Consider the following 27,977-nt stretch of genomic DNA (forward strand, 5'->3'; position numbering starts at 1 on the left):
TTATTTAATTAAGGACAAACATAAAACTGTATCCGTTTTTTTTTCTCAACTTTTTAAACCGTATGCAACCGGACATCCGTTTTCAAACCGTACAGAGGTATATATGGTTTTACACGGTTGTATACGGTTCATTCCAGTTTTGAGACATACGTTTTTTTTTTTTTTACAAAAAAAAATGATACGGGGACCGCATTGCAAAAACGAGATATGAATGCAGCCTAAGATCTTTTATTCTGTCATTGTAGCTCTATGTCAGTGGTCTTCAACCTGCGGACCTCCATATGTTGCAAAACTACACATCCCAGCATGCCCGGACAGCCTGAGAGTTGTAGTTTTGCAACATCTGGAGGTCCGCAGGTTGAAGACCACAGCTCTATGTGATCCTGTGTACACACAGTGTATGTGTAAGGGCAGTGACTGCGGCTCCCTATGTATACAGTACAGCAGTGTTTTCCAAACAGTATGCCTCCAGCTGTTGCAAAACTACAACTCCCAGCATGCCCGGACAGCCAAAGGCTGTCCGGGCATGCTGGGAGTTGTAGTTTTGCAACAGCTGGAGGCACACTGTTTGGAAAACACTACAGTACATGCTGCCCGCACTCCCAGCAGCACACACTCACCACACACGTCTGACTGGTCCTAGCTCCAGGAGAGTGACGTATGGAAACACGTGACGCCTCAAATCACGTGGCTCGAAGGGAAGAGTCGGGCGATGACGTCATTGTCAGTCGACGCCAAGGAGTAGCAATATGGGACCGACTAGTGCGTCGTCCGTATCCGTACAGTACAGAAAGAGAGACCGAAATTTCGGACGTAGAGGCCGAGCAGCGTTAGGTAACGATGGGCAATTAAAGGTGAAAGGTAAACGTGAGGCCCCGGGGGGTAAGAGACAAGACGTGCAGGGGACTAAAGGCGACAGAGTTCCTGGGAAGAGACCGAGCTTTGACGGTAAAGTGAAGCGGAGATGGAGGCCAAATCCAGAGCAAAAGTTGTTCAAGGGAAGCGCGAAAGAAGGTGAGGAGACGACCACGTGGGGCAGGTTGGGCATGTGTGTTCAGGGAGCATGCGCAGTGCGACCAGTGCACGCCAGTCATCACCAGAGGAAAGCAATCGCATAATAAGACTGTGGTGAGGATAAGTTGACAACTTGCACATAGCAACCAATCAGATCGTTTTTTTTTTTTGTTTTTTTTTTTAGAGGCATTTTCAAAAATGAAAGTAGTAACCTGGTTGCTATGGGCAACTAGTAAACTTTTCCTTAGCACAAGTTTTGATGAATCTCCCCCAATATCTATATAGAATGCTCACTGTGGACATAGAGGGAGATTTTGGAAAACTGAGGAAAAGTTGCCCATAGCAACCAATCAGCTCGCTTCTTTTATTTTTAAAGGGGTATTCCGGGCAAAAACATCTTATCCCCTATCTCCCTGCAGCAGCCCGAATTCTATGCGTAGCTGCTTCTGAACTTTCGGAAACCTCCGGCCTTCCGAGACAGGGACGTCACGCCATGCCCCCTCCATTCATGTCTATGGGAGGGGGCGTTGCAGCCGTTACGCCCCTCCCATAGAAATGAATGGAGGGGGCGTGGCGAAGCCGGGCTGTTTCCGAAACTTTAGACGCAGCTACGCATAGGATGCGGGCTGCTGCAGGGAGATCGCGGGGGGTCCCAGCGGCAGGCCCCCCAACGATCAGACATCTTATCCCCTATCCTTTCGATAGGGGATAAGATGTTTTTGCCCGGAATACTCCTTTAACCTGTTCAGGACCCAGGGCGTAATTTTACGCCCCGGCGCCCTGGTACTTAAGGACCCAGTGCCTAAACTAACGCCCTGGATGTTTCGGGTCCCTGCCGCGCGCCGGGCAGAGATCGGAAGCGGATGCCTGCTGAAATGCTTCAGCAGGCATCCAGGGCAAACGCCGAGGGGGGCCATGTAGGTCGCCGCAAATCGCAAGGGAAATCGCCCTTGCGATCTGCGGCGATACCGGGCTGATCGGGTCTCTGGGACCCGACCGCCTGGTAATTTTGCATGATCCCGGCTGACAGCCAGGACCGACCAATCGCGGGGGGGGGGGGGGGGGGGTTGGCGGTTACTTCCGCCCGCCCTGCCCGGCCCCTGAAAGTCCGGAGAGGACGGGAGGAAGACTGGAGGACGCGGCGGGGGACGGGGGAGTGCTGGGGCCCGGCCCTGGTACTTACCTCATCCCTGAAGACCCGATCCCGGCGATGAAGATGGCGGCGGCGACAGGTGAGTAGATCTTCAGCCGCGGTCGGGCCCTTTACAGCAATGCACGTCGCCGTAAAGCGACATGCATTGCTGTAATGGGACCCTGTATACTACAACTCCCAGCATGCCCAGACAGCCCTTGGCGTCTGGGCATGCTGGGAGTTGCAGTTTTGCAACATCTGGAGGTCCACAGTTTTTGGACCACTCTGCCCTTCCAGATGTTGCAAAACTACACATCCTCAGCATGCCCTTACTGTCCAGGCATGCTGGGAGTTGTAGTTATGTAACATCTGGCCCTTCAGATGTTGCCGAACTACAATTCCCAGCATGCCTGGACAGTTTTGGCATACTCGGAGTTGTAGTTTTGCAACATCTGGAAGGGCACAGATTGGGAACCACTGTATTAGTGGTCTGCAAACTGTAGTCCTCCAGATGTAGCAAAACTACAACTCCAAGCATGCTGGGAGTTGTAGTTCGGCAACATCTGGCTCTAAAGATGTCGCCGAACTACTACTTCCAGCATGCCTGAGAATGTTTGGGAGTTGTGGTTTTGCAACAACTGGAGGCACACTGGTTGGGAAACATTGTCTGTTTCCTAACTCAGTGTTTCCCAACCCGTGTGCCTCCAGCTGCTGCAAAACTATAACTACCAGCATGCACTGATAGACTGTGCATGCTGGGAGTTGTTGTTTTGCAACAGCTGGAGGTCCCCCCCCCCCCCCCCCCCCTGTGAATGTACAGGGTACATTCACATGGGCAGGGGGCTTACAGTGAGTATCAGGCTGCAAGTTTGCGATGCAGCAAATTTTGCGCGGCAGCTCAAACTCTCTGTAACCCCCCGCCCGTGTGACTGTACCCTAAAAACACTACACTACACTAACACAAAATAAAAAGTAAAAAAACACTACATATACACATACCCCTACACAGCCCCCCTCCCCAATAAAAATGAAAGCGTCTGGTACGCCACTGTTTCCAAAATGGAGCCTCCAGCTGTTGCAAAACAACAACTCCCAGTATTGCCGGACAGCCGTTGACTGTCCAAGCATGCTGGGAGTTTTGCAATTGCTGGAGGCACCCTGTTTGGGAATCACTGGCGTAGAATACCCCTATGTCCACCCCTATGCAAATCCCTAATTCAGGCCTCAAATGCGCATGGCGCTCTCTCACTTTGGAGCCCTGTCGTATTTCAAGGCAACAGTTTAGGGACACATATGGGGTATCGCCGTACTCGGGAGAAATTGCCTAACAAATTTTGGGGGGCTTTTTCTCCTTTTACCCATTATGAAAAGGTGAAGTTGGGGTCTACACCAGCATGTTAGTGTAAAAAATAATTTTTTTATACTAACATGCTGGTGTTGCCCTATACTTTTCATTTTGACAAGAGGTAAAAGGGAAAAAAGCCCCCCAAAATTTGTAATGCAATTTCTCCCGACTACGGAGATACTCCATATGTGGGCGCAAAGTGCTCTGGGGGCGCACAACAAGGCCCAGAAGGGAGAGTGCACCATGTACATTTGAGGTGATTTGCACAGTGGTGGCTGATTGTTACAGCGGTTTTGACAAACGCAAAAAAAAAAACCACATGTGACCCCATTTCGGAAACTATACCCCTCACGGAATGTAATGAGGGGTGCAGTGAGAATTTACACCCCACTGGTGTCTGACAGAGCTTTGGAACAGTGGGCTGTGCAAATAAAACATTTTGTACAGCCCACTGTTTCAAAGATCTGACAGACACCAGTGGGTTGTAAATGCTCACTGTACCCCTTGTTACGTTCCTCAAGGGGTCTCGTTTCCAAAATGGTATGCCATGTGTTTTTTTTTTTTGCTGTTCTGGCACCATAGGGGCTTCCTAAATGCGATATGCCCCCCGAGCAAAATTTGCTCTCAAAAAGCCAAATATGACTCCTTCTCTTCTGAGCATTGTAGTTCGCCCGTAGTGCACTTCAGGTCAACTTATGGGGTACCTCCATACTCAGAAGAGATGGGGTTACAAATTTGGGGGGTATTTTCTGCTATTAACCCTTGCAAAAATGTGAAATTTGGGGGGAAACACACATTTTAGTGAAAAAAATTATATATTTTTTTTACATATGCAAAAGTCGTGAAACACCTGTGGGGTATTAAGGCTCACTTTATTCCTTGTTACGTTCCTCAAGCGGTCTAGTTTCCAAAATGGTATGCCATGTGGGGGGGGGGGGGTTTGCTGTTCTGGCACCATAGGGGCTTCCTAAATGCGACATGCCCCCCAAAAACCATTTCAGAAAAACGTACTCTCCAAAATCCCCTTGTCGCTCCTTCCCTTCTGAGCCCTCTACTGCGCCCGCCAAACACTTTACATAGACATATGAGGTATGTGCTTACTCGAGAGAAATTGGGCTACAAAAATAACAATCCATTTTCTCCTTTTACCCCTTGTAAAAATTTAAAAATTTGGTCTACAAGAACATGCGAGTGTAAAAAATGAAGATTGTGAATTTTCTCCTTCACTTTGCTGCTATTCCTGTGAAATACCTAAAGGGTTAAAATGCTGACTGAATGTAATTTTGAATACTTTGGGGGGTGCAGTTTTTATAATGGGGTCATTTGTGGGGTATTTCTAAGATGAAGACCTTTCAAATCCACTGCAAACCTGAACTGGTCCCTGAAAAATTGTGATTTTGGAAATTTTGAGAAAAATTGGAAAATTGCTGCTGAACTTTGAAGCCCTCTGGTGTCATCCAAAAGTAAAAACTCATCAATTTTATGATGCAAATATAAAGTAGACATATTGTATATGTGAATAAAAAGAAAAAATTTTTTGGAATATCCATTTTCCTTACAAGCAGAGAGCTTCAAAGTTAGAAAAATGCAAAATTTTCACATTTTTCATCAAATTTTGGGATTTTTCACCAAGAAAGGATGCAAGTTACCACAAAAATTTACCACTATGTTAAAGTAGAATATGTCACGAAAAAACAATCTCGGAATCAGAATGATAAGTAAAAGCATTCCAGAGTTATTAATGTTTAAAGTGACAGTGGTCAGATGTGCAAAAAATGGCCGGGTCCTAAGGTGTAAAATGGCTGGGTCCTTAAGGGGTTAACAACTCCTTTGCAAAATGAAAGAAGCAATCTGGTTGTTGTGGGCAACTGGTCAACTGTTCCTTAGCACAAGTTTTGATGAATCTCACCCAATATCTATAAAGAATGGTCACTGTGGACATAATCCATTGCTGCAGTAGCTGCCTGCTGTACATCTGCACATGACTATATGGCAGTACACCATAAAGATGGTCTCACAAAGGTGGATGTGCACATGACTATATGGCAGTACACCATAAAGATGGTCTCACAAAGGGGGATGTGCACATGACTATATGGCAGTACACCATAAAGATGGTCTCACAAAGGGGGATGTGCACATGACTATATGGCAGTACACCATAAAGATGGTCTCACAAAGGTGGATGTGCACATGACTATATGGCAGTACACCATAAAGATGGTCTCACAAAGGTGGATGTGCCAGCTAGGTCATAAATATATATGGTGCAGACACCATCAGATAGATAATAGTTCATTTTACCAGTGCCACAGTTGATGGGCATATGTGTGTCCAAGGGGTAATGTCAACGTGCTGAAGGGGAAGCAGCATGACTCGCCTCCTCGCTCCCCCATCCTTCCCTCTCCTACATGACTCCTACATTACTAAGCCCCATCTCTAGATTGCGTGCTTGAAGACCGTAACCTAATTGTTACTCTGGCTGGAGTGAGGGAGCGAGGAGGCGAGCAATGCTGCAGTACTTCACCACCTCGTCCCCCATTGGACAAGTATGTATGTCAGTATGATAGCCAGCTGTAAATACCTGGATGTGGAGAAACATCTGCTTTGGGTAGTTTAACCCTTCTCATGCCCCTGTCAAATCATGACGGCTGCATATGAAGAATGCTTGCAAGCAGCTTACCGTATTTTTCGCCGTATAAGACGCACTTTTTCTTCCCCAAAACGTGGGGGGAAAAGTTGGTGCGTCTTATACGGCGAATATACGCCCGAGGCTGCTGCGGGCGAGAGCGGGAAGTCAGCGGTAAGTACAGAGGCTGCGGCGGTGCGGTACTGGTGCTGACTACCCGCTCCCCACCCGCAGCAGCCTCATGACCGCCGGTGAATTTTTCACCTCACACCGGCTATGTTTATTGCCCTACGCCTGGAACATACAGTTCCGGGCGCCGGGCAAGTGAATTACTAATAACTGTATACTAAAAACTAGGGGGCCTCCAGCTGTTCTGAAACTACAACTACCAGCATGCCCGGACCGGCAAAGGCTGTCTGGACATGCTGGTAGTTGTAGTTTCACAACAGCTGGAGGCCCCCTGGTTTTTAATATACAGTATTAGTTTTTACCTGCTCTGGCCGGCCCCCGCCTGCAGCCGCACACAGGAGCCGGCCCGGGCAGATAAAATCATAGGTTTTCCTATGCCGGACATCCCTATGTCCCGAAAAATCTTTTCGGGACATAAGGCTGTCCGCGGGTCACTCACCATTCCCCGGCCGATGCGCGTCCTCCTCCGGTCCTCCTGCGGTCTTCCTGCGATCCTCTGCCTCTCTATGGTTGTACGCACGGGACCTCAGTGACGTCCCGTGCGTACAACCATAGAGGCGCCGGAGGACCGGAGGAAGACGCGCCGACCGGGGCCTGGTGAGTGACCGGCAGTGAGTAATCTTCAGCGTTCCGGTCACCGCTCCTCCGGTCCCGGCACCTACTGCTATGGTCCATAGGCCATAGCAGTAGATGTGACACTGGGCCAGAGGAGCAGTGACCGGATCACTGTGGGGGCATTACACAGAGATACAGCCTCCAGCCATACACTGTATATGGCTGGAAGCTGTATGTCTGTGGGGGGGGGAGCTGCCTACTATTGCGGGGGAACTATACTGCTAGCCATTGTGGGGGAACTATACTGCCAGCCATTGTGGGGGAACTATACTGCCAACCATTGTGGGGGAACTATACTGCCAACCATTGTGGGGGAACTATACTGCCAACCATTGTGGGGGAACTATACTGCCAACCATTGTGGGGGAACTATACTGCCAACCATTGTGGAGGGGGGGAGCTGCCTACCATTTTGGAGGGGGGGGGGGAGCTGCCTACCATTGTGGGGGAACTATACTGCCAACTATTGTGGGGGGGGGAGCTGCCAGTGCCTACCATTGTGGGGGAACTTGCCAACTATTGTGGGGAAACTATACTGCCAACCATTGTGGGGGAACTATACAGCCAACTATTGTGGGGGAACTATACTGCCAACCATTGTGGGGGGGGGGGAGCTGCCTACCATTGTGGGGGAACTATACTGCCAACTATTGTGGGGGAACTATACTGCCAATCATTGTGGGGGGGAGGGGGAAGGAGCTGCCTACCGTTGTGGGGGAACTATACTGCCAACTATTGTGGGGGGGAGGGGGGAGGAGCTGCCTACCATCGTGGGGGAACTATACTGCCAACTATTGTGGGGGAACTATACTGCCAATCATTGTGGGGGGGAGGGGGAAGGAGCTGCCTACCGTTGTGGGGGAACTATACTGCCAACTATTGTGGGGGGGAGGGGGGAGGAGCTGCCTACCATCGTGGGGGAACTATACAGCCAACTATTGTGGGGGAACTATACTGCCAACCATTGTGGGGGGGGGAGCTGCCTACCATTGTGGGGGAACTATACTGCCAACTATTGTGGGGGAACTATACTGCCAATCATTGTGGGGGGGAGGGGGAAGGAGCTGCCTACCGTTGTGGGGGAACTATACTGCCAACTATTGTGGGGGGGAGGGGGGAGGAGCTGCCTACCATCGTGGGGGAACTATACTGCCAACTATTGTGGGGGAACTATACTGCCAACTATTGTGGGGGAACTATACTGCCAACTATTGTGGGGGAACTATACTGATATAAAATATTTTACTACAGTATTTGGTTCAGAATCTTTTTTTTCTAGATTTTCCTCCTTTAAAATTGGGTGCGTCTTATATGCCGGAGCGTCTTATATGGCGAAAAATACGGTACCTTTTGCATCAAAGTTTCGTCCCCTGCGATCTTCAGCCATTGCAGCTGGGGGTCTTGTGAAGGCTCTAGGCTTGCCAGTGATGTCTGTTTCCCTCGACCCTTCTGTGCAGCATGGCTGGGTATATTGCCTTTGAGGGTTATGCAGACAGGCAAAATACACTGCACTAGTATACTAGTGTAGTGTATTTCAGCAGTGATCTGGTGATTGCTGTCAGTCCCCTGTGGGACTAGTAAAAAGTTCAAAAATAAAAATCCCCCACCCAGCTCCTAAAATTTTTTTTCCCCCTTTATATCACTTATTATACATAAAAAATTGTGAATAGTCAATAAATGCAAATGATCATGCAGATAGCCCTTTATATTGTGTGCGGTCCCTGCCTGGCATCTCTGACGTCTGACATAAACAGCACAACCAAAAAGGTAGAAAGGAGTTTTCTCTGCGCTCCAAATGGCTACAATCAGTGTATATAGTGGCATAGAAGACATGGCATTAAGAACACGTTTTAGGATTTCCCTTTTCAAGCTTTATCTTGAAAAGTGTTTTGAATGTCAGTAGTTTAATACCAATGAATACCATTTATTCCATTGGGAGTGCAGGAAAAATTCCACCTTTTTGGTTGTGCAGTTTATGTCACACATCTGACCTGTTATAATCAACACATATGGAGACACTTTGGACTTACATATTAGATTATTTTCTCGTTGTATTGTTTTGTTATCATTCAGTAACTTTCACTACTCTTGTTTGGCCATATTGCAGTTATGAAAATCATTAGTGACTTTAAACACAAGCCTCAGTATAGTACCTGTCACTGACTTGCCCACATGCTGTTACTTATATGACCTCTTTCTTATCAGTCTCAATTTTTTTTCTCTAGGACAAGGATTTGCTTTGTGGAGAAAGGAAAAAATTCAGTTCCAATATAAAAAGCTGCTAAGAAAACAAAAGAAGGCAAATACTAAGGAAGTCTCATATAGTGATAACTATCCTGAACATCTGAAGCATCTCTACTTGGCTGAGGAAGAAAGACTGAAAAGTCAAGAAAAACAAAGAAAACCTAAAAATGAGACCTCCGAGACAGCAGACAAAGAGAAAGAAGTAATGTAAGGTCATAATAATAACTACTTATCAATCCGGGAATGTTATTTATTCAGATATTTCCAATCTGGAGGACCCCTTACAATGATCTTATAGGGTGGGCAGAAACTGATGCTGTTAGGGGAAGTTATCAGGGGGCCAAATAGTGCTCTGCAAGTTAAATAGTAGCTCCCACCATCCTTTTTTTCTGTCCCTGCCTATTGCCCATCTATCCCTAACTCCCTCCCTGCCTTTATTTTTTTTTTTTTTTTATTTTTTTTTTACTATCTTAGAAATTGCTTTTTGTCTACCTGGCAGCGTGCTCACTTACCAGGCAGACTTCCCCAGCAGGCACGATGTCACTGATGCCTGCTGGGGGCCGACTTCCACCCTTAGCTCATATATACACCCTTAGCTTATCTATACAGGCCATGATTGTTTTCCTAACTGTGTACCTCCAGCTGTTTCACAACTACAAATCCCAGCTTGCCCTGACATCTATTGGCTGTCAGGGCATGCTCAGTAGTGGTGAAACAACTGGAGGCACCCTGTGTTGAAAACAATCTTCTTTTTTTACGGCAGACGACACCCCACCCCCTTTTGGCCTGACCTTTCCATTGGATCTCTGCTCTGGCTAATAGAGGGTTGGAAGAAGAATACATGCTTTCTTTTCTTTATTTGCATGGTTTAATCTATTAATTTATATTGTACAGACCAAAGAAAACGTTTAGGAAGAAAACTTCAAATCAAAAAGCAAAAGAAGAATATGAACGGGTACAACAGGAGCGTGCAAAGAAAAGAGAAGTAAGGATGCCAAATTGTTTAACATCACTGTCTCCATGAGGCTAGTTGTAACACTTAAAGAGGTTTTCAAAGTGCGTAGAGAAAGTGACTTCTGTGGGATTTGGACAGTCACGGCACTGGTCACTTAGGACAGTAAGGCTGGGTTCACACTACGATTTGTACTACGGTTCCCCAGGGGTGTGGAAATTTTATAAAAAAAACTACTTGTCCACGGGACTAACATGGAGCAAAATCTACTTGTCCCTCATGACGATCCACTTGTCCCTCATGACGATCCACTTGTCCGGACCAATTTTCACTTTTACACTCTGATTTTTTCCTCCTCGCCCTATATAATAGCCATAACTACCTACTATAATGATACCTTTTCATTTTTCAATAACATATTCTCCAAACCAAAAAATATATATTAGGTGAAGTGAAATTGAAATAGTAAAAGATAATTTTGCCGATTTGGTCGTTTTTCTTTTCTACGCCATTTACCTTGTGGTTGAGGTAACATGTTAGTTTGATACTTTAGGCGCCTGATTACAGCAATACCAGATTTGTGTAATTTACGCCATGTTTTACTAATTCTGAACTTTTTCAAATTTTTTCAATTGCCATTTTTTAACCCCTGTAGCTTTATTTTTTTACGCATACCAGGCTGTATGAGGGCTCATTTTTTGCGCCATAATCTGTTTTTTGTATCGGTACCATTTTGGTATTGATCTGGCTTTTTAACTTTTTTTTTTTTTTCTGGGATATTATAAAAATTGCAAATCTGTGGGTTGTTTTTTTTTTTTTTTTTTTACATTTACCGTACGGGATACATAATGTTATATTTTAATAGGTTGTACAATTACGCACGAAGCGATATCAAATATGTTTATTTTTATTATGTTTACATGTTTTTATATAGGAAAAGGGGGTGATTTGAACTTTTAACATGGAAGGGGTTAATGCAGCGGTCTTCAAACTGTGGCCCTCCAGATGTTGCAAAACTACAACTCCCAGCATGCCGGGACAGCCAACAGCTGTCTTGGCATGCTGGGAATTGTAGTTTTGTAACATCTGGAGGGGCACAGTTTGAAGACCACTGGGTTAATGTGTCTTTCAAACTTTTATTAAAACTTTTTTTTTTTTTTACACTTTATCAGATTTATAGGAGGAATCATTAGATTCCTCAGACAGATGAATAGAATTCTATTGAACTCTATTTATCTGTGTGCTCTGTGATCCATTGATAGAGCCTGGTCCAGCCAGGATCTATCAATGACAGAGCGGGACAGCAGGAAGCAGAGGTAAGTCCTCCGGCTACCTCTATAGTGGATCTCCCCCCACGATCGCGCTGCGGGGGGGCGATGATGATGAGATAGGGGTTCCCAATAGTTGTACAGGCCCCCAGATATATATGACCCCTAAGGCTGGGCGGTATACCTGTTCATACCGAATAATGGTATTTTTTTTTATATAAACGTGCATTTTCGCCGCCCGCACCTAAGGATAATAGGGCATCTTCTATGTGCTGGGACCTGTGTGTCACAGTGGGGGAGTGAGCTGTGACACTCTGTGCAACCAGTATACCACTGTTTCTAGAAACCAGGGAGCCTCCAGCTGTTGCAAAACTACAACTCCCAGCATGCCCAGACAGCCATTGGCTGTCCGAGCATTCTGGGAGTTGTAGTTTTGAAACAGCTGGAGGCACCCTGCTTGGGAAACACTGTGCAGCCAGTATACCGCTGTTTCTCCAACCAGGAAGCCTCCAGCTGTTGCAAAACTACAACTCCCAGTATGCCCAGACAGCCATTGGCTGTCCTAGCATGCTGGGAGTTGTAGTTTTGCAACAGCTGGAGCCCCACCTGATAAAGAGATAGGGGTTCCCAATTGGTGTACAGGCCCCCAGATATACATGATCACCCAGGTAGGGTTCCTATTTAAACAAGTATACCCCCTTACAAAAATATCTCTATGGACGTTTTGCACTTACTGCTGCCTGTAAAGATCGCAGGACCTTGCTTTCGGGCTGGGGGATGCACGATGTGCCGGCTGGGGGATCCATGATGCGCGCGTCAGGTGACGTCATCCCAGGCGCCGCACGGGACGTCAGCGTCACACCGCTGCCTATGCGTCCCGGCGTCCTTCCTATGACGTCACGGATAGTGCGCACCGCTTCAGGAAGGAGGCCGCAGGTACAATACAAACGCTGCGCACATTTTTCAAATTCTTCCGGCATTTAGAGCTGCTTGCCCGAAGCATGCCGGAAGAATCCACCTGCCCAGCGCCCAAAACTGCATGTCCCGGGCGTCGGGCGATATAATTTCCACATCCCTGGTTCCTGTATACGGCTGGGAGGAGGGGGGGCGGGGCTTAATCATGGCGCCCGCACTCAGCCGTATTCAGGAACCGTATTTAATGTATGTCTATGAGCCGACCGGAGTGAACCGCAGCCTCCGGTCGGCTGCTTTTTCGGCCGTATGCGGTTTCCCGACCGCATGCAAAAACGTGGTCGACTGCGTTTTTGCCTACTGTCGGGAAACCGCATACGGCCGAAAAAGCAACTGACCGGAGGCTACGGTTCACTCCGGTCGGCTCATAGACATTCATTGACTACGGTTCCCCTATACGGCTGAGTGCGGGCGCTGCGATTAAGCCCCGCCCTCCTCCCAGCCGTATACGGGAACCGTAGTTACAAATCGTAGTGTGAACCCAGCCTTAGTCATCAATTTGGTAACAATCAACACAGCTTTTTTTTTTTCTACAAACTAATGTTAGTAATAGGGATTTAAATTAAAAAAAATATATATATACATATATACACTTTAAAGTGTCCCTGTCATTTAGAAAAACTTATGTCAGGCAGCAGGGCTCAAGTCCTGCAGGAACTCATGGAAACTGAGTTCCTGCACTTTTAACACAGCAGGCACACTGTTCCCATTAGCAGGAATCCTGCAGGACCAGCCCTTGAGTGGGAATCTTGGGTGAGTTCCCACACTTTTTTTTCCCAGGACTTTACCTCTGTCAGACAGACAGTTTTGGTAGCACGCTTATCTTGGTGGCTGGCTGAAATCTCGACCTGGACAGACACCATCGACTTATAATGGAGCATGTCCAGGGCAGCTAGATGGAGATAGTAACATAGTTCATAAGGTTGAAAAAAGACCAGAGTCCATCAAGTCCAACCTATATCCCTAAGAGTCCATCAAGTTCAACCTGAGTCCCTACTGAGTTGATCCAGAGTAGTGTTTCCCAACCTTTTTCGGCTCGGGGCACCCCTACCAGGGTTGACAAGCAAAAAAAAAAAAGGATGACAGGGGTGAAGAGGAGTGTACATGAGTGACAGGGGAGTGTAGAAGAGTGTACATGAGTAACAGGGGTGTAGAGGGGTGTACATGGCTGACAGAGGGGAGTAGGGGGTGACAAACGGGTGTACATGGTTGACAGATTGGTGTAGAGGAGTATACATGAGTGACAGGAGTGTAGAGGAGTGTACATGGGTGGCAGAGGGGTGTAGAGGAGTTAACATGGGGGACAGAGGGGTGTAGAGGAGTGTACATGGGTGACAGAGGGGTGTAGAGGAGTTAACATGGGGGACAGAGGGGTGTAGAGGAGTGTACATGGGTGACAGAGGGGTGTAGAGGAGTGTACATGGGTGACGGGTGTAGAGGAGTGTACATGGGTGACAGGGGACGTGGGGGGTGGTAGAATAGGGGGGGTGGACATGGGTGGCAGGGAAGGACAAGGGGTGGACAAGACGGATATGGATGACAAGAGGGTGGACATGAATGACTGGGGGGGGGGATGGGTGACTGGGAAATGGATGCCGTGAGGGGGTGGAAAGGGTGCAGTACCTTAAGAAAGCCAGCACAGGGCGCAGCTTGTAGTTCCACGGCATCTTCCCCTCTTCGGTGTAGCAGGGCACCATTTCTGACTTACTGTGCCGGAGGGGGACGTAGGGGGGAGGGGAACGCCCAGAGACACTGTGTGCGCAGTACGCATGCAGGCTTCCCTTCCCCCCTGCGGCGCCATGAGTCAAAGGAGCGCAGGCTGGGACGGGAAATGTAAAAAAAAAAGAAGGAAAAAAAATTAAACATTCACGGCAAAATCCCACAGCGCCCCAGGCAGTGTCGAACGGCACACCAGTGTGCTGGGACACCCCGATTGGGAATCAGTGATCCAGAGGAAGGCAAAAAACCCTCATATTAGAGCTTAAAAATTCCTTTACCACTCCAAATATGGAAATCAGAATAAATCCCTGGATCTGTCCCTATAAATCTAGTATACATAACCAGTGATGTTATTATTCTCCAAAAATGCATCCAGACCCCTTTTGAACTCTTTTACAGAGTTCCCCATGACCACCTCCTCCGGGAGAGAATTCCACAGTCTCACTGCTCTTACAGTAAAGAACCCCCTTCTGTGGTTGTGTAGAAACCTTCTTTCCACAAGACGTAGAGGATGCCCTCTTGTTATAGATACAGTCCTGGGTATAAATAGATCATGGGAGAGATATCTGTACTGTCCCCTGATATATTTATACATAGTTATTATGTCTCCCCTCAGCCTTTTTTTTTCTAAACTAAATAACCCTAATTCTGATAATCTTTCTGGGTACTGTAGTCCTCCCATTCCCCGTATCACCTTGGTTGTCAGTCTTTGAGCCTTCTCCAGCTCCCCTATATCTTTCTTGTACACTGGTGCCCAGTACTGTACACAGTATTCTATGTGTGGTCTGACTAGTGATTTGTACAGTGGTAGAATTATTTCTTTGTCATGGGCTACTATGCCCCTATTGATGCCCCCCATGATTCATGATTTTATTTGCCTTGGCAGCAGCTGCCCAACACTAGTCACTACAGCTAAATTTACTGTTAACCAAGACTCCCAAGTCCTTTTCCACATCAGTCGTCCCAAGTGTTCTCCCATTTAACACATAATCCCAGCCCGCATTTTTCTTTCCCATGTGCATTACCTTACATTTATCAGTGTTGAACCTCATATGCCACTTCCCAGCCCAAACCTCCAACCCTTCCAGATCCATTTATAACAGTTCACTGTCCTCTATTGTGTTACCTCTACCGCTTTACAGAGTTTAGTATCATCTGCAAAGATTTCTACTTTACTATTCAACCCCTCTACAAGGTCATTAACCCCTTAAGGACCAGGTCCATTTTGGCCTTAAGGACCAGAGTGTTTTTTTCACATCTGACCACTTTCACTTTAAACATTAATAACTCTGGAATGCTTTTACCTTTCATTCTGATTCCGAGATTGTTTTTTCGTGACATAATCTACTTTAAGTTAGTGGTAAAATTTCATCGATACTTGCATCATTTCTTGGTGAAAAATTCAAAAATTTGATGAAAAAATTGAAAATTTTGCATTTTTTTAACTTTGAAGCTCTCTGCTTATCAGGAAAATAGGCATTCCAAATTATATATTGATTCACATATACAATATGTCTACTTTATGATTACATCATAAAGTTGACATGTTTTTACTTTTGGAAGACATCAGAGGGCTTCAAAGTTCAGCAGTAATTTTCTAATTTTTCACAAAATTTTCTAAATCTCAATTTTTCAGGGACCAGTTCAGTTTTGAAGTGGATTTGAAGGGCCTTCATATTAGAAATACCCCATAAATGACCCCATTATAAAAACTGCACCCTTTAGGTGTTTCACTGGAATAGCAGAAAAGTGAAGGAGAAAATTCAAAATCTTCATTTTTTACTCTCGCATGTTCTTGTAAACCCAGTTTTTGAATTTTTACAAGGGGTAAAAGGAGAGAAATCTTCCTAAAATTTGGAACCCAATTTCTCTTGAATAATGAAATACCTCATATGTGTATGTAAAGTATTCGGCGGGCGCAGTAGAGGGCTCAGAAGGGAAGGAGGGACACTGGGATTTTGGAGAGGTGAGTTTTTCTGAACGACTTTTGACGACTTTTTGTTAAGGTTGGATGTGTAAATGAATTTTTATTTTTTTTCACTAAAATGCTGCTTTTCCCCCATTTTTACATTTTTACAAGGGGTAATAGTAGAAAATGCCCCCAAAAATGTGTAACCCCATCTCTTCTGAGTATGGAAATACCCCATGTGTGCACGTCAAGTGCACTGCGGGCGAACTACAATGCTCAGAAGAGGAGTCACATTTGGCTTTTGTAAAGCAAATTTTGATGAAATGATTTTTGGGGGGCATGTCCCATTTAGGAAGCCCCTATGGTGCCAGGACAGCAAAAAACCCTCACATGGCCTACTATTTTGGAAACTACACCCCTCAAGGAATGTAACAAGGGATACAGTGAGCCTTAACATCCCACAGGTGTTTGATGACTTTTCGTTAAAGTTGGATGTGTAAATTAAAAAAAAAAATGTTTCACTAAATTCAGCTTTTCCCCCAAATTTTACATTTTTATAAGGGGTAATAGGAGAAAATGACCCCCGAAATACCCCATGTGTGGACATCAAGTGCTCTGCTGGAGCACTATAATGCTCAGAAGAGAAGGAGCCCAGATCTTTGGAACAGTGGGCTGTGCAAATGAAAAATAAAATTTTTCATTTTCACGGACCACTGTTCCAAAAATCTGTCATACACCTGTGTCATACACCCCTTTTTAAATTCTGTGACTGGTGTAGTTTCCAAAATGGGATCACATGTTGGGGGGTCCATTGTTCTGGCACTATGTAGGCTTTGTAAACACACATGGCCTTCAATTTCGGACACATTCTCTCTCCAAAATCCCAATGGCGCTCCTCTTCTGAGCATTGTACTTCGCCCACAGAGCACTTTACATCCACATATGGGTTTTTTTCTTTCTCAGAAGAAATGGGGTTACAAATTTTGGGGGGCTTTTTTTTTCCTATTTTCCCTTCTGAAAATGAAAATATTAGGGCAACCCCAGCATTTTAGTGAAAATTATTTTATTTTTTTCATTTTCCCATCCAACTTTAATGAAAATTCTTCAAACACCTGTGGGGTGTTAAGTCTCACTATACCCCTTGTTACGTTCCGTGAGGGGTGTAGTTTCCAAAAGGGGGTCTCATGTGGGTATTTATTTTTTTGCGTTTATGTCAGAACCGCTGTAAAATCAGCCACCCCTGTGCAAATCACCAATTTAGGCCTCAAATGCACATGGTGCGCTCTCACTCCTGAGCCTTGTTGTGCGTCCGCAGAGCATTTTACGACCACATATGGGGTATTTCTGTACTCAGGAGAAATTGCGTTACACTGCGGTGGGGGCGGTGCGAGGGGCGGGGCATTATCGGCTTATCGGCAAGGTAATTGCCGATACCGATAATGCCCAAAATCGTTATTATCGGCGGATAATATCGGCCATACCGATAATCGGACGATCCCTAGTGGATATAGGGGTATTCTACGCCAGTGATTCCCAAACAGGGTGCCTCCAGCTGTTTCTAATTTCCCAGCATGCCTGGACAGTCAGTGGCTGTCCGGAAATGCTGGGAGTTGTTGTTTTGCAACAGCTGGAGGCTCCATTTTGGAAACACTGCTGTACAATACATTTTTCATTTTTATTGGGGGGGGGGGGGGACAGTTTAAGGAGGTGTATATGTAGTGTTTTACCCTTTATTATGTGGTAGTGTAGTGTAGTGTTTTTAGGGTAAATTCACACGGGCGGGTTTACAGCGAGTTTTGAGCTACAGCGGAAAATTTGCTACAATTCAAACTTGCAGCGAGAAACTCACTGTAAATCCGCCTGTGTGAATGTACCCTGTACATTCACATTGTGGGGGGGGGGCAAAACTACAACTCTCAGCATGCCCTTTGGCTGTCCGTGCATGCTGGGGTTTGTAGTTATGCAAAAGCTGGAGGCACACTGTTTGCAAAACACTGAGCGTTTGTTACTTAACTCAGAGGTTCCCAATCCGTGCACCTCCAGCGGTTGCAAAACTACAACTCCCAGCATGTACGGTTTTTCAGTGCATGCTGGGAGATATAGTTTTGCAACAGCTGGAGGCACACAGGTTGGGAAACACTGAGTTAAAAAACAGACAATGTTTCCCAACCAGTGTGCCTCCAGTTGTTGCAAAACTACAACTCCCAGCATGCCCAGGCAGCCGAAGGGCATGCTGAGAGTTGTAGTTTTGCAACAACTGGAGGAGAACAGTTTGGAGACCACTGTGTAGTGGTATCCAAACTGTATCCCTCCTGATGTTGCAAAACTACAACTCTCAGCATGCTGGGAGTTGTAGTTCAGCAACATCTGAAGGGCCAGATGTTACAGAACTACAACTCCCAGCATGCCTGGACTGTCTGGGCATGCTGGGAGTTGTAGTTTTGCAATATCTGGAAGAGCACAGATTGGAGACCACTGCCCAGTGGTCTCCAAACTGCGGCCTTCCAGATGTTGCAAAACTACAACTCCCAGCATGCCCAGACAGCCAAAGGGCATGCTGGGAGTTGTAGTTTTGAAACTACCAGAAGCAGCAGCGAAGAGCTTCACTACTGCCTCTGATGTAGATGCCGCTGCCGCCTCCTCAACTTACCCGCCGCCAACCCGTGTGCCTCCAGCTGTTGAGAGCCTGGCGCCGGTACTCTGTAAGTGCCGCGGTCCCCACCGCTGCTCTCGGCGTCATCTTCCCCTGCTTTACTCGGACTTATAGCGGCGAGCAGAGCAGGGGAAATTAACTTTACCCCCCAGTCAGCTCATTCACTGTGATTGGTCCACAGGGACCAATCGCAGTGATCGCTGACCAGGACCATCGACAGATGGTCCTGGGGGGTGTTGCAGAAGTTGTCCCCTGCTGGAATCAGCGGGACTTCTGCCAGTTAACCCGTGCGATGCTGCACATTGCCGGGTTAACTGCGTGTCATATATATATAAGCTGTGATTAGTTAACTGCCTGCACATCACGGCTTATAGATAAGCCATTCTGCGGGAAGGGGTTAATAAATATATTAAATAGAACAGGACCCAAGACGGACCTCTGTGGTCGGTGACATCGAGCGCTCTATGTATAGACTGACGCTACTTATCAGGGCGCCGTCAGGGCTGGAGGAGCTGCTGCCCGTGTCCAGGGCGCTCACGTGAGCTGTGATAAGGTTAGCGGTTCTCAGGGCGTGAATGTTACGTGTAATATCGGGGTAAGGGATCCGGCCTCCTGCAGTATTTCAGTGGTTATGTCTGTCCTTACATGTGCCGGGAATAACGCAGTAGACTTGCCCGAAGTGACGCTCTGGATGCCCAGCCTGTCATCATACAATGGGCGCTCTGGCATCACCACCATTCCTAGAAGTCCTGTCAGCTGGCTGGGCACTCCACTGGTGTACGGACTGTAGGATTGGCAGTGTTTTCTGCTGCCTTCAATTTTTGGGGTGACTAAAGGTAACCCCATCTGGTTATAGAGGTGCCCGTGTAATGGTGCGGTACTATTCCTGTCTGTTGTTTTTTTTCCCCCTTCATCTTTAGTAAACTTGTAAGGCTAGGTTCACATCTTGATTTACCCATCCGATTATCGGACCATAAAATTGGACGGAATCTGATTGCAAAAAATTGTATTCTGTCCGATTTTTCCATAAAAATCTGATCCCGTTAATTAATATGTATGTTCAGTTTTGGTCGCCTGTCCATAAAAGGGACACTGCGGAGTTGGAAAGGGTGCAGAGAAGAGACGTTTAGGGGGGGATATGATAAACGTATATAAGTATTTAAATGGCCCATACAAAAAATATGGAGAAAAACTGTTCCAGGTTAAACCCCCCCAAAGGACGAGGGGGCACTCCCTCCGTCTGGAGAAGAAAAAGTTTAGTCTCAAGGGGCGACACGCCTTCTTTACCGTGAGGACTGTGAATTTATGGAACGGTCTACCTCAGGAACTGGTCACAGCAGGAACAATTAACAGCTTTAAAACAGGGTTAGATACATTCCTGGAACAAAATAACATTAATGCTTATGCAGAATTATAAAACTACATCCCTTCCCTTATCCCCTTACACCCTTCCTTCAATTCCCTGGTTGGACTTGATGGACGTATGTCTTTTTTCAACCATACTAACTATGTAACTATGTACCTCACTAGTAACAGTCACCCAATCAGAATAAGTACTATTAATAACCACCCTCTATCACTATCACTGAGCCAGTTACTTACCCACTTACACACATTCTCCCCCAGCCCAATCCCTCTCATTTTATGCACCAACCTTTTATGTGGAACCGTATCAAATGCTTTGGAAAAATCCAGATATACGACATCCAGCGATTCCCCCTGGTCCAGTCTGGAGCTCTTCTCCTCATAAAAGCTGATCAGGTTAGTTTGACAGGACGATCCCTCATAAATCCATGCTGATATGGAGTCATACATTTATTTTTATCAATATACTCCAAAATAGCATCTCTTAGAAAACCCTCAAACAATTTACATACAACCGAGGTTAAACTAACAGGTCTATAATTCCCGGGGTCATCTTTTAAACCCTTTTTTTAAATATTGGCACCACATTTCCCATGTGCCAGTCCTGGGCAACAGTCCCTTTCACTATAGAGTCCCTGAACATTAAAAATAGTGGTCTGTCTATTACATTACTTAATTCCTTTAGAACACGGAGATCATGGCTAGCTAGGTAGTGAAGCACACTACTGTGTGCTTCTCCCAGCGATATCACGATATCATCCGGGTCTGAACATTCTTGACCCTGTGCAATCAAAACTTCATATGTCTGTCTTACATAATAGAGAAAAGCATCTTTTCCATATTGAAATGTATAATATTTTGTCACGTGTATATATACTATTCAAACACATTTCAAGATGAAAAGGATGCTGGATTGCTCTTGTTTATCTACTCCATCTTCTTAAAGTGAGTCTATCGCTCTGATAGACTCACTTTAAGAAGATGCTCTCTGATGAAAGTGGTGTGGTCTTGCTTGTGAAATTTTGGTTTGATGTCTGCCTGACATATCAAATTTTTTTCGTAAAGATAGGTAAATGTGTCTGAAAAAACAAAGCAGAGCTTCTCATGGGATAGTAGTCTAGATAGTGGGAAAAATGTGCATCCATATAAATACGGGATAGGGGCAATCTCGCTCACCTTTTTTGGTTGTGTGCCAGACACAACCACCAGTAACAGTGTTGGAATGTCTGTGCAGTCAGGGTTCTACAGCCGAATGTATAATCCTCAAAATGGAGGAAAAAGATAAAATCCGCAGGTTCTCGGCACAAACCGTCTCATAAAATCACAGTTAGTGACATGTAGAAGAAAAGTCCATTTATTAGGTAGCCAGTACAAATGCGTTTCGAGGCCTTCACTAGCCTCTTTCTCAATGTTAAAATATGGCATATACAAACAGTGCAAACAGTGTGATTTATAAAGCTAAAAGGGTGCTAAAAGATAGTTGAGTGACACTGATCTGACGTAAGTGCTTCTGCCAGAGACTCAGGGCAATGACGTGCAGTGTAAACAGTGTCCATGGTATTCTGCTCATTGGTTGAATTCTTCTACCTATAAATAGATGTTTATGGTCAGGGCCTTTCAGTGCGTATGGAACGTACGCCTACCTAACCTAACTTACCAAGATGTAACTTTAACACTACTTCCTATCCTGTAACAAGAATACCAGACATAACCTACCTTACCTAATCTGCGGCAGAGGTGTGCCTGGGCCGCCGTCGGGGGTACACCTTAAGATGACATACCCTATATGAGGCTGAAGGAAGACTTGAAAAAAGAGGGAGGGCTGATGGGTGGGACAGCGTGAGGTCCAACGTGCACCTGAGCCTGCACGTACTGGTATTTATACCACCCAGGCCCCTCACATAAATCCAGGTTGTCATTCAACCTTTAAATTATGGTTAGGGCCTTTCAGTGCGTATGGAACGTACGCCTACCTAACCTAACTGTTACGGCGTTCACCTTCATGCAGCGCTCCGGTCAGACCCGCTGACCGGGAGCGCTGCATCAGTGTTACTGGCGGGGATGTGACCCGCGTAGCGGGACGTGCCCGCTCGCGGCTCGCATCCCAATCCCCTCACCTGTCCTGTCCCCCGTCGGCTCCGTCCCGGCGCGCGCCGGCTCTCTGCGATTTAAAGGGCCAGCGCGCCATTGATTGGCGCCTGGCTCAATCAGCACTCACACCTGTGCCCTCATTATAAAACCTCACTTCCCATTCCCAGCATTGCCGGATCTTGTTGCCTCAGTGCCAGTGAAAGCGTTCCTGTGTATGTCCCAAGCCAGTGTTCCAGACCCTCTGCCGTTGCCCCTGACTACGATCCTTGCTGCCTGCCCTGACCTTCTGCTACGTCCGACCTTGCTCTTGCCTAATCCCTTGTACCGCGCCTGTCTCAGCCGTCAGTTGGGGTTGAGTCGCTATCGGGTGGAACGACCTGGGGGTTACCTGCCGCTGCAAGTCCATTCCGCTTTGCGGCGGGCTCTGGTGAAAACCAGTAACCCCTTAGACTCCGTTCCCCTGGTACGATCCTGACACTAACATACCAAGATGTAACTTTAACACTACTTCCTATCCTGTAACAAGAATACAAGACATAACCTACCTTACCTAATCTGCGGCAGAGGTGTGCCCGGGCCACTGTCGGGGGTACACCTTAAGAGGGCAAAAACAGCATGTCTAGGGGAGTAGTATGTAATATGCACTTAAAGAGCACCTGTCATCAACTAAACTTTCCCTAATCCCCCTGCCCATCTGTCCCTAACTGTAACTAAGCCTATCCCTGTGTTTATTGCGGGTGTAAACCGCATGTAAATACGTTTATATATTCAGATTCGGTAGCTCAGGAGCGCTCTTTCACAGAGGAGCGGAAGGAGGCGTGTCCCGGCAGGCGCAACGTCACATGAAGCCAGGCCGGGACTGCTGCTTCCGCCCTCTTCTTGTATTCTGCGCTCCCTCCCAGGAGCGCTCATACAAGCACTGTACAGGGGAAGGACGTGTGAGGTGAGATTTCCGAACCCGTGAGAAAACCGAACCGCTCCTCCCCTCAGCTCCTGCCCGAGCTCGCAGCACGTCTGCAGTGTATAATTAAGCCACGCCCCTTTAGGTTCGGAAATCTCACATGTAGGACGCAGCTCTACATTACACAGGCAGACACAGCAGGGGGAGAGCGAGGACGTACACAGCCCCTCCCCCCTGCTGTGTCTGCAGAGGACATCATCTACCACGGGAGGTTTATAGTGTGCGGGGGGAAAGGAAAACACAGAGCGGGGGGGAGGGGAGAGAAGACGTAGGTGCACAGCTCCTTCACATCCCCCTGCTCTGTCTTGGAGGAGATAAGTCTGCACGGTCAGAATAAGTCACAGCAGGGGAGAGAGGACGGACATGACAGCTCCCTAATGACTGCTATGTGTGATGGAGGATACATGACAGCTCCCTAATGACTGCTATGTGTGATGGAGGATACATGACAGCTCCCTAATGACTATGTGTGATGGAGGATACATGACAGCTCCCTAATGACTGCTATGTGTGATGGAGGACATACATGACAGCTCCCTAATGACTGCTATGTGTGATGGAGGACATACATGACAGCTCCCTAATGACTGCTATGTGTGATGGAGGATACATGATGGCTCCCTAATGACTGCTATGTGTGATGGAGGACATACATGACTGTTCCCTAATGACTGCTATATGTGATGGAGGACATACATGACAGCTCCCTAATAACTGCTATGTGTGATGGAGGATACTGCACAGCTCCCTAATGACTGCTATGTGTGATGGAGGACATACATGACAGCTCCCTAATGACTGCTATGTGTGATGGAGGACCTACTGCACGGCTCCCTAATGACTGCTATGTGTGATGGAGGATACTGCACAGCTCCCTAATGACTGCTATGTGTGATGGAGGATACATGACAGCTCCCTAATGACTGCTATGTGTGATGGAGGATACTGCACAGCTCCCTAATGACTATGTGTGATGGAGGACATACATGACAGCTCCCTAATGACTGCTATATGTGATGGAGGATACATGACAGCTCCCTAATGACTGCTATGTGTGATGGAGGATACATGACAGCTCCCTAATGACTGCTATGTGTGATGGAGGATACATGACAGCTCCCTAATGACTGCTATGTGTGATGGAGGATACATGACAGCTCCCTAATGACTGCTATGTGTGATGGAGGATACATGACAGCTCCCTAATGACTATGTGTGATGGAGGATACATGACAGCTCCCTAATGACTGCTATGTGTGATGGAGGATACATGACAGCTCCCTAATGACTGCTATGTGTGATGGAGGACATACATGACAGCTCCCTAATGACTGCTATGTGTGATGGAGGATACTGCACAGCTCCCTAATGACTGCTATGTGTGATGGAGGACATGCATGACAACTCCCTAATGACTGCTATGTGTGATGGAGGATATACTGCACAGCTCCCTAATGACTGCTATGTGTGATGGAGGACATGCATGACAGCTCCCTAATGACTGCTATGTGTGATGGAGGATATACTGCACAGCTCCCTAATGACTATGTGTGATGGAGGATACTGCACAGCTCCCTAATGACTGCTATGTGTGATGAAGGATATACTGCACAGCTCCCTAATGACTATGTGTGATGGAGGATACTGCACAGCTCCCTAATGACTGCTATGTGTGATGAAGGATATACTGCACAGCTCCCTAATGACTATGTGTGATGGAGGACATACATGACGGCTCCCTAATGACTGCTATGTGTGATGGAGGACATACATGACAGCTCCCTAATGACTGCTATGTGTGATGGAGGACATACATGACAGCTCCCTAATGACTGCTATGTGTGATGGAGGACATACATGACAGCTCCCTAATGACTGCTATGTGTGATGGAGTACATACATGACAGCTCCCTAATGACTGGACAAATATAATGTGAGGGTCGGGAGAAGAACCAGGGGAAGGAGCTATTACAGTGACAGAAGTAAGATGACACCACAGAGCAGGGAGAGGATACAATGGATAAGATAACAGGTGCTGAGGGGCGGGGGAGGTGGTGTAGGCTTCTAGTTCACAGTGATGCTCATGTATGATTGACAGGCATTGAACTTCCTAGGAAAAGACCAGTGCCCTCAGCATTAGTCCTAAGAGCTGTACATTTACTATGCAAAGCATAGGATGCTGCTTCCAGACCAGGGATAGAAGAGAGACCTCTAGTGGCCAAAAGTATAAAATGAAAAAACTGGTATAAATATTAATATTTTTTAATGAAGATATATTACAATATGTCTTCATTAATGATTAGGAACAACATATTAAACGTTTTTGTTGATGGCAGGTGCTCTTTAAGTGATACCAGAGCCTGAGCTGCCGACCCAACCTTCAGGCCATGGTCCCAACCCCCTCAGCGAGTATCCAATAGTACTGCGGACATCTCTATAATGACACCTACCTCACCAGAAGCCATAGCTACCATCTAGACACCACGTGCATATTCGCCACCTGAACTTGCTGAATGGACTGACTAAACAGCTCCCTATCCTACTGTACCTCATGATCCACTCTCAGTAAAACCTAGTATGCAGTTTCCAGCGTGTTCTACTGTATAAAAGTGTGTCAAACTGTATAAAAATACACACGTGTGACACTGTATGAAAATACGAGCGTGTCATACTGTATGAAAATACAAGCGTGTCATACCGTATGGAAATACAAGCGTGTCATACCGTATGGAAATACAAGCGTGTCAAACTGCATGAAAATACAAGCGTGTCAAACTGCATGAAAATACAAGCGTGTCAAACTGCATGAAAATACAAGCGTGTCCTACTGCATGAAAATACAAGCGTGTCATACTGCATGAAAATACAAGTGTGTCAAACTGTATGAAAATACGAGCGTGTCATACTGTATGAAAATACAAGCGTGCTCTATTGTATGAAAATACAAGCGTGTTCTAGTGTATGAAAATACAAGCGTGTTATACTGTATGGAAAATACAAGCGTGTATACTGTATGGAAAATACAAGCGTGTATACTGTATGGAAAATACAAGCGTGTAATACTGTATGGAAAATACAAGCGTGTAATACTGTATGAAAATACAAGCGTGTAATACTGTATGGAAAATACAAGCGTGTAATACTGTATGGAAAATACAAGCGTGTAATACTGTGTGGAAAATACAAGCGTGTAATACTGTATGGAAAATACAAGCGTGTAATACTGTATGGAAAATACAAGCGTGTATACTGTATGGAAAATACAAGCGTGTAATACTGTATGGAAAATACAAGCGTGTAATACTGTATGGAAAATACAAGCGTGTAATACTGTGTGGAAAATACAAGCGTGTAATACTGTATGGAAAATACAAGCGTGTAATACTGTATGGAAAATACAAGCGTGTAATACTGTATGGAAAATACAAGCGTGTAATACTGTATGGAAAATACAAGCGTGTAATACTGTGTGGAAAATACAAGCGTGTAATACTGTGTGGAAAATACAAGCGTGTAATACTGTATGGAAAATACAAGCGTGTAATACTGTATGGAAAATACAAGCGTGTAATACTGTATGGAAAATACAAGCGTGTAATACTGTGTGGAAAATACAAGCGTGTAATACTGTGTGGAAAATACAAGCGTGTAATACTGTGTGGAAAATACAAGCGTGTAATACTGTGTGGAAAATACAAGCGTGTAATACTGTGTGGAAAATACAAGCGTGTAATACTGTGTGGAAAATTCAAGCGTGTATTCAGTGTGGTAAATAGAAGTGTGTATATTGTATGGTAAATACAAGCCTGTATACTGTATGGTAAATTCAAGTTTTTAGTGACACAAGCCTATACACATTGATATACATCTATTTATAGGTACAAACATTCAACCAATGAGCAGAATACCATGGACACTGTTTACACTGCACGTCATTGCCCTGCGTCTCTGGCAGAAGTACTGATGTCAGATCAGTGTCAGTCAACTATCTTTTAGCGCCCTTTTAGCTTTATAAACTGCACTGTTTGTATATGCCATATTTTAACATTGAGAAAGAGGCTAGTGAAGGCCTTGAAACGTGTTTGTTTGTACTGGCTACCTAATGGACTTTTCTTCTACATGTCACTAACTGTGATTTTATGAGAAGGTTTGCGCCGAGAACCCGCGTATTTTATCTTTTTCCTCCATTTTGATGTTCGTAAAGATAGGGACACTTCAAAGGAGTATTATATCAAAATACCCCTTTAATGTGTCCCTATCTTTACGAAAAACTTTTAATATGTCAGGCAGACATCACACCACATCTTAAAAGTTTAGAACCACTTTCTCCAGAGAGGATGGATGCACAAATAGATATATACATTTACATTATTAATTACTGGGACAGCAATGGAAAAAAGGGGCATAGTCCCCTAACTTGCTCTCTCCGCTGAGCGGCCACCACTGCCAAGACAAGTCTGTTTGGAAGGTACTAACCAAGGAACGAGGTAGGTATGTATGTAGGTATGTAATATAAAATTATTAGTATCTCGAATACCCATTTAGGTTACAAAGGTGATATAAGTGTGTTCACTTGCTGTTATAAAAAATGCATTTTGTGTGTATTTTAGGAGGCAGAGAACAACAGGCGGAAAAGAGAAGAAGCAATCAAACTTTACAAAGAGAGAAGAACTGAAGCCTATAAAGCACTAAGTGCAAAAACAAAGAAAGGACAGCCTGACTTCAATGTACAAATGGAATACTTGCTGAAGAAGATTCAAAGCAAATCTTAACTTATTTTACATCAACTTCTTACAGGATGCATCATCAGTGGTGCGTTGTGACATTACATCCTTTCATGTGAGAGGCTTTCTGCGTAACTTCTTTGTTTTTGTATTGTTTTAACAAATACTTGTATACAACACCAAATAAACCAAGAA

General features: G+C 45.7%; 2 protein-coding genes across 11 annotated transcripts in view; one reads left to right on the forward strand and one right to left on the reverse strand.

Annotated features, from left to right (window-relative positions):
• The window catches only part of METTL25 (methyltransferase like 25), a 260,766-nt gene that overhangs the window by 205,337 nt on the left and 27,452 nt on the right, over window positions 1-27,977 (reverse strand). For 4 of the 9 annotated variants that reach the window (XR_008892719.1, XM_056574428.1, XM_056574427.1 and 1 more), the window contains exon 1: window positions 621-754. The exons of the other annotated variants lie outside the window; for them this stretch is intronic. The gene's annotated coding sequence lies outside the window, so the exon portion shown is untranslated. Of the gene's footprint in view, window positions 1-620; window positions 755-27,977 lie in introns of those variants that run through there. 9 annotated transcript variants of the gene reach the window in all.
• On the forward strand, window positions 672-27,935 carry CCDC59 (coiled-coil domain containing 59). Of its 2 annotated transcripts, none has more exons than XM_056574433.1 (4): window positions 672-834; window positions 9,150-9,375; window positions 10,063-10,153; window positions 27,669-27,935. In XM_056574433.1, the coding sequence occupies exons 1-4, from the start codon at window positions 750-752 to the stop codon at window positions 27,828-27,830; spliced, it is 564 nt and encodes a 187-aa protein (XP_056430408.1). In that variant the 5' UTR covers window positions 672-749; the 3' UTR covers window positions 27,831-27,935. The 2 variants fall into 2 exon arrangements, with proteins under 2 accessions (XP_056430408.1, XP_056430407.1); XM_056574432.1 differs by having other exon boundaries at window positions 677-1,014.

Source organism: Hyla sarda, chromosome 4, assembly GCF_029499605.1.
Source record: "Hyla sarda isolate aHylSar1 chromosome 4, aHylSar1.hap1, whole genome shotgun sequence".
NCBI classification, from domain to species: Eukaryota; Metazoa; Chordata; class Amphibia; order Anura; family Hylidae; genus Hyla; species Hyla sarda.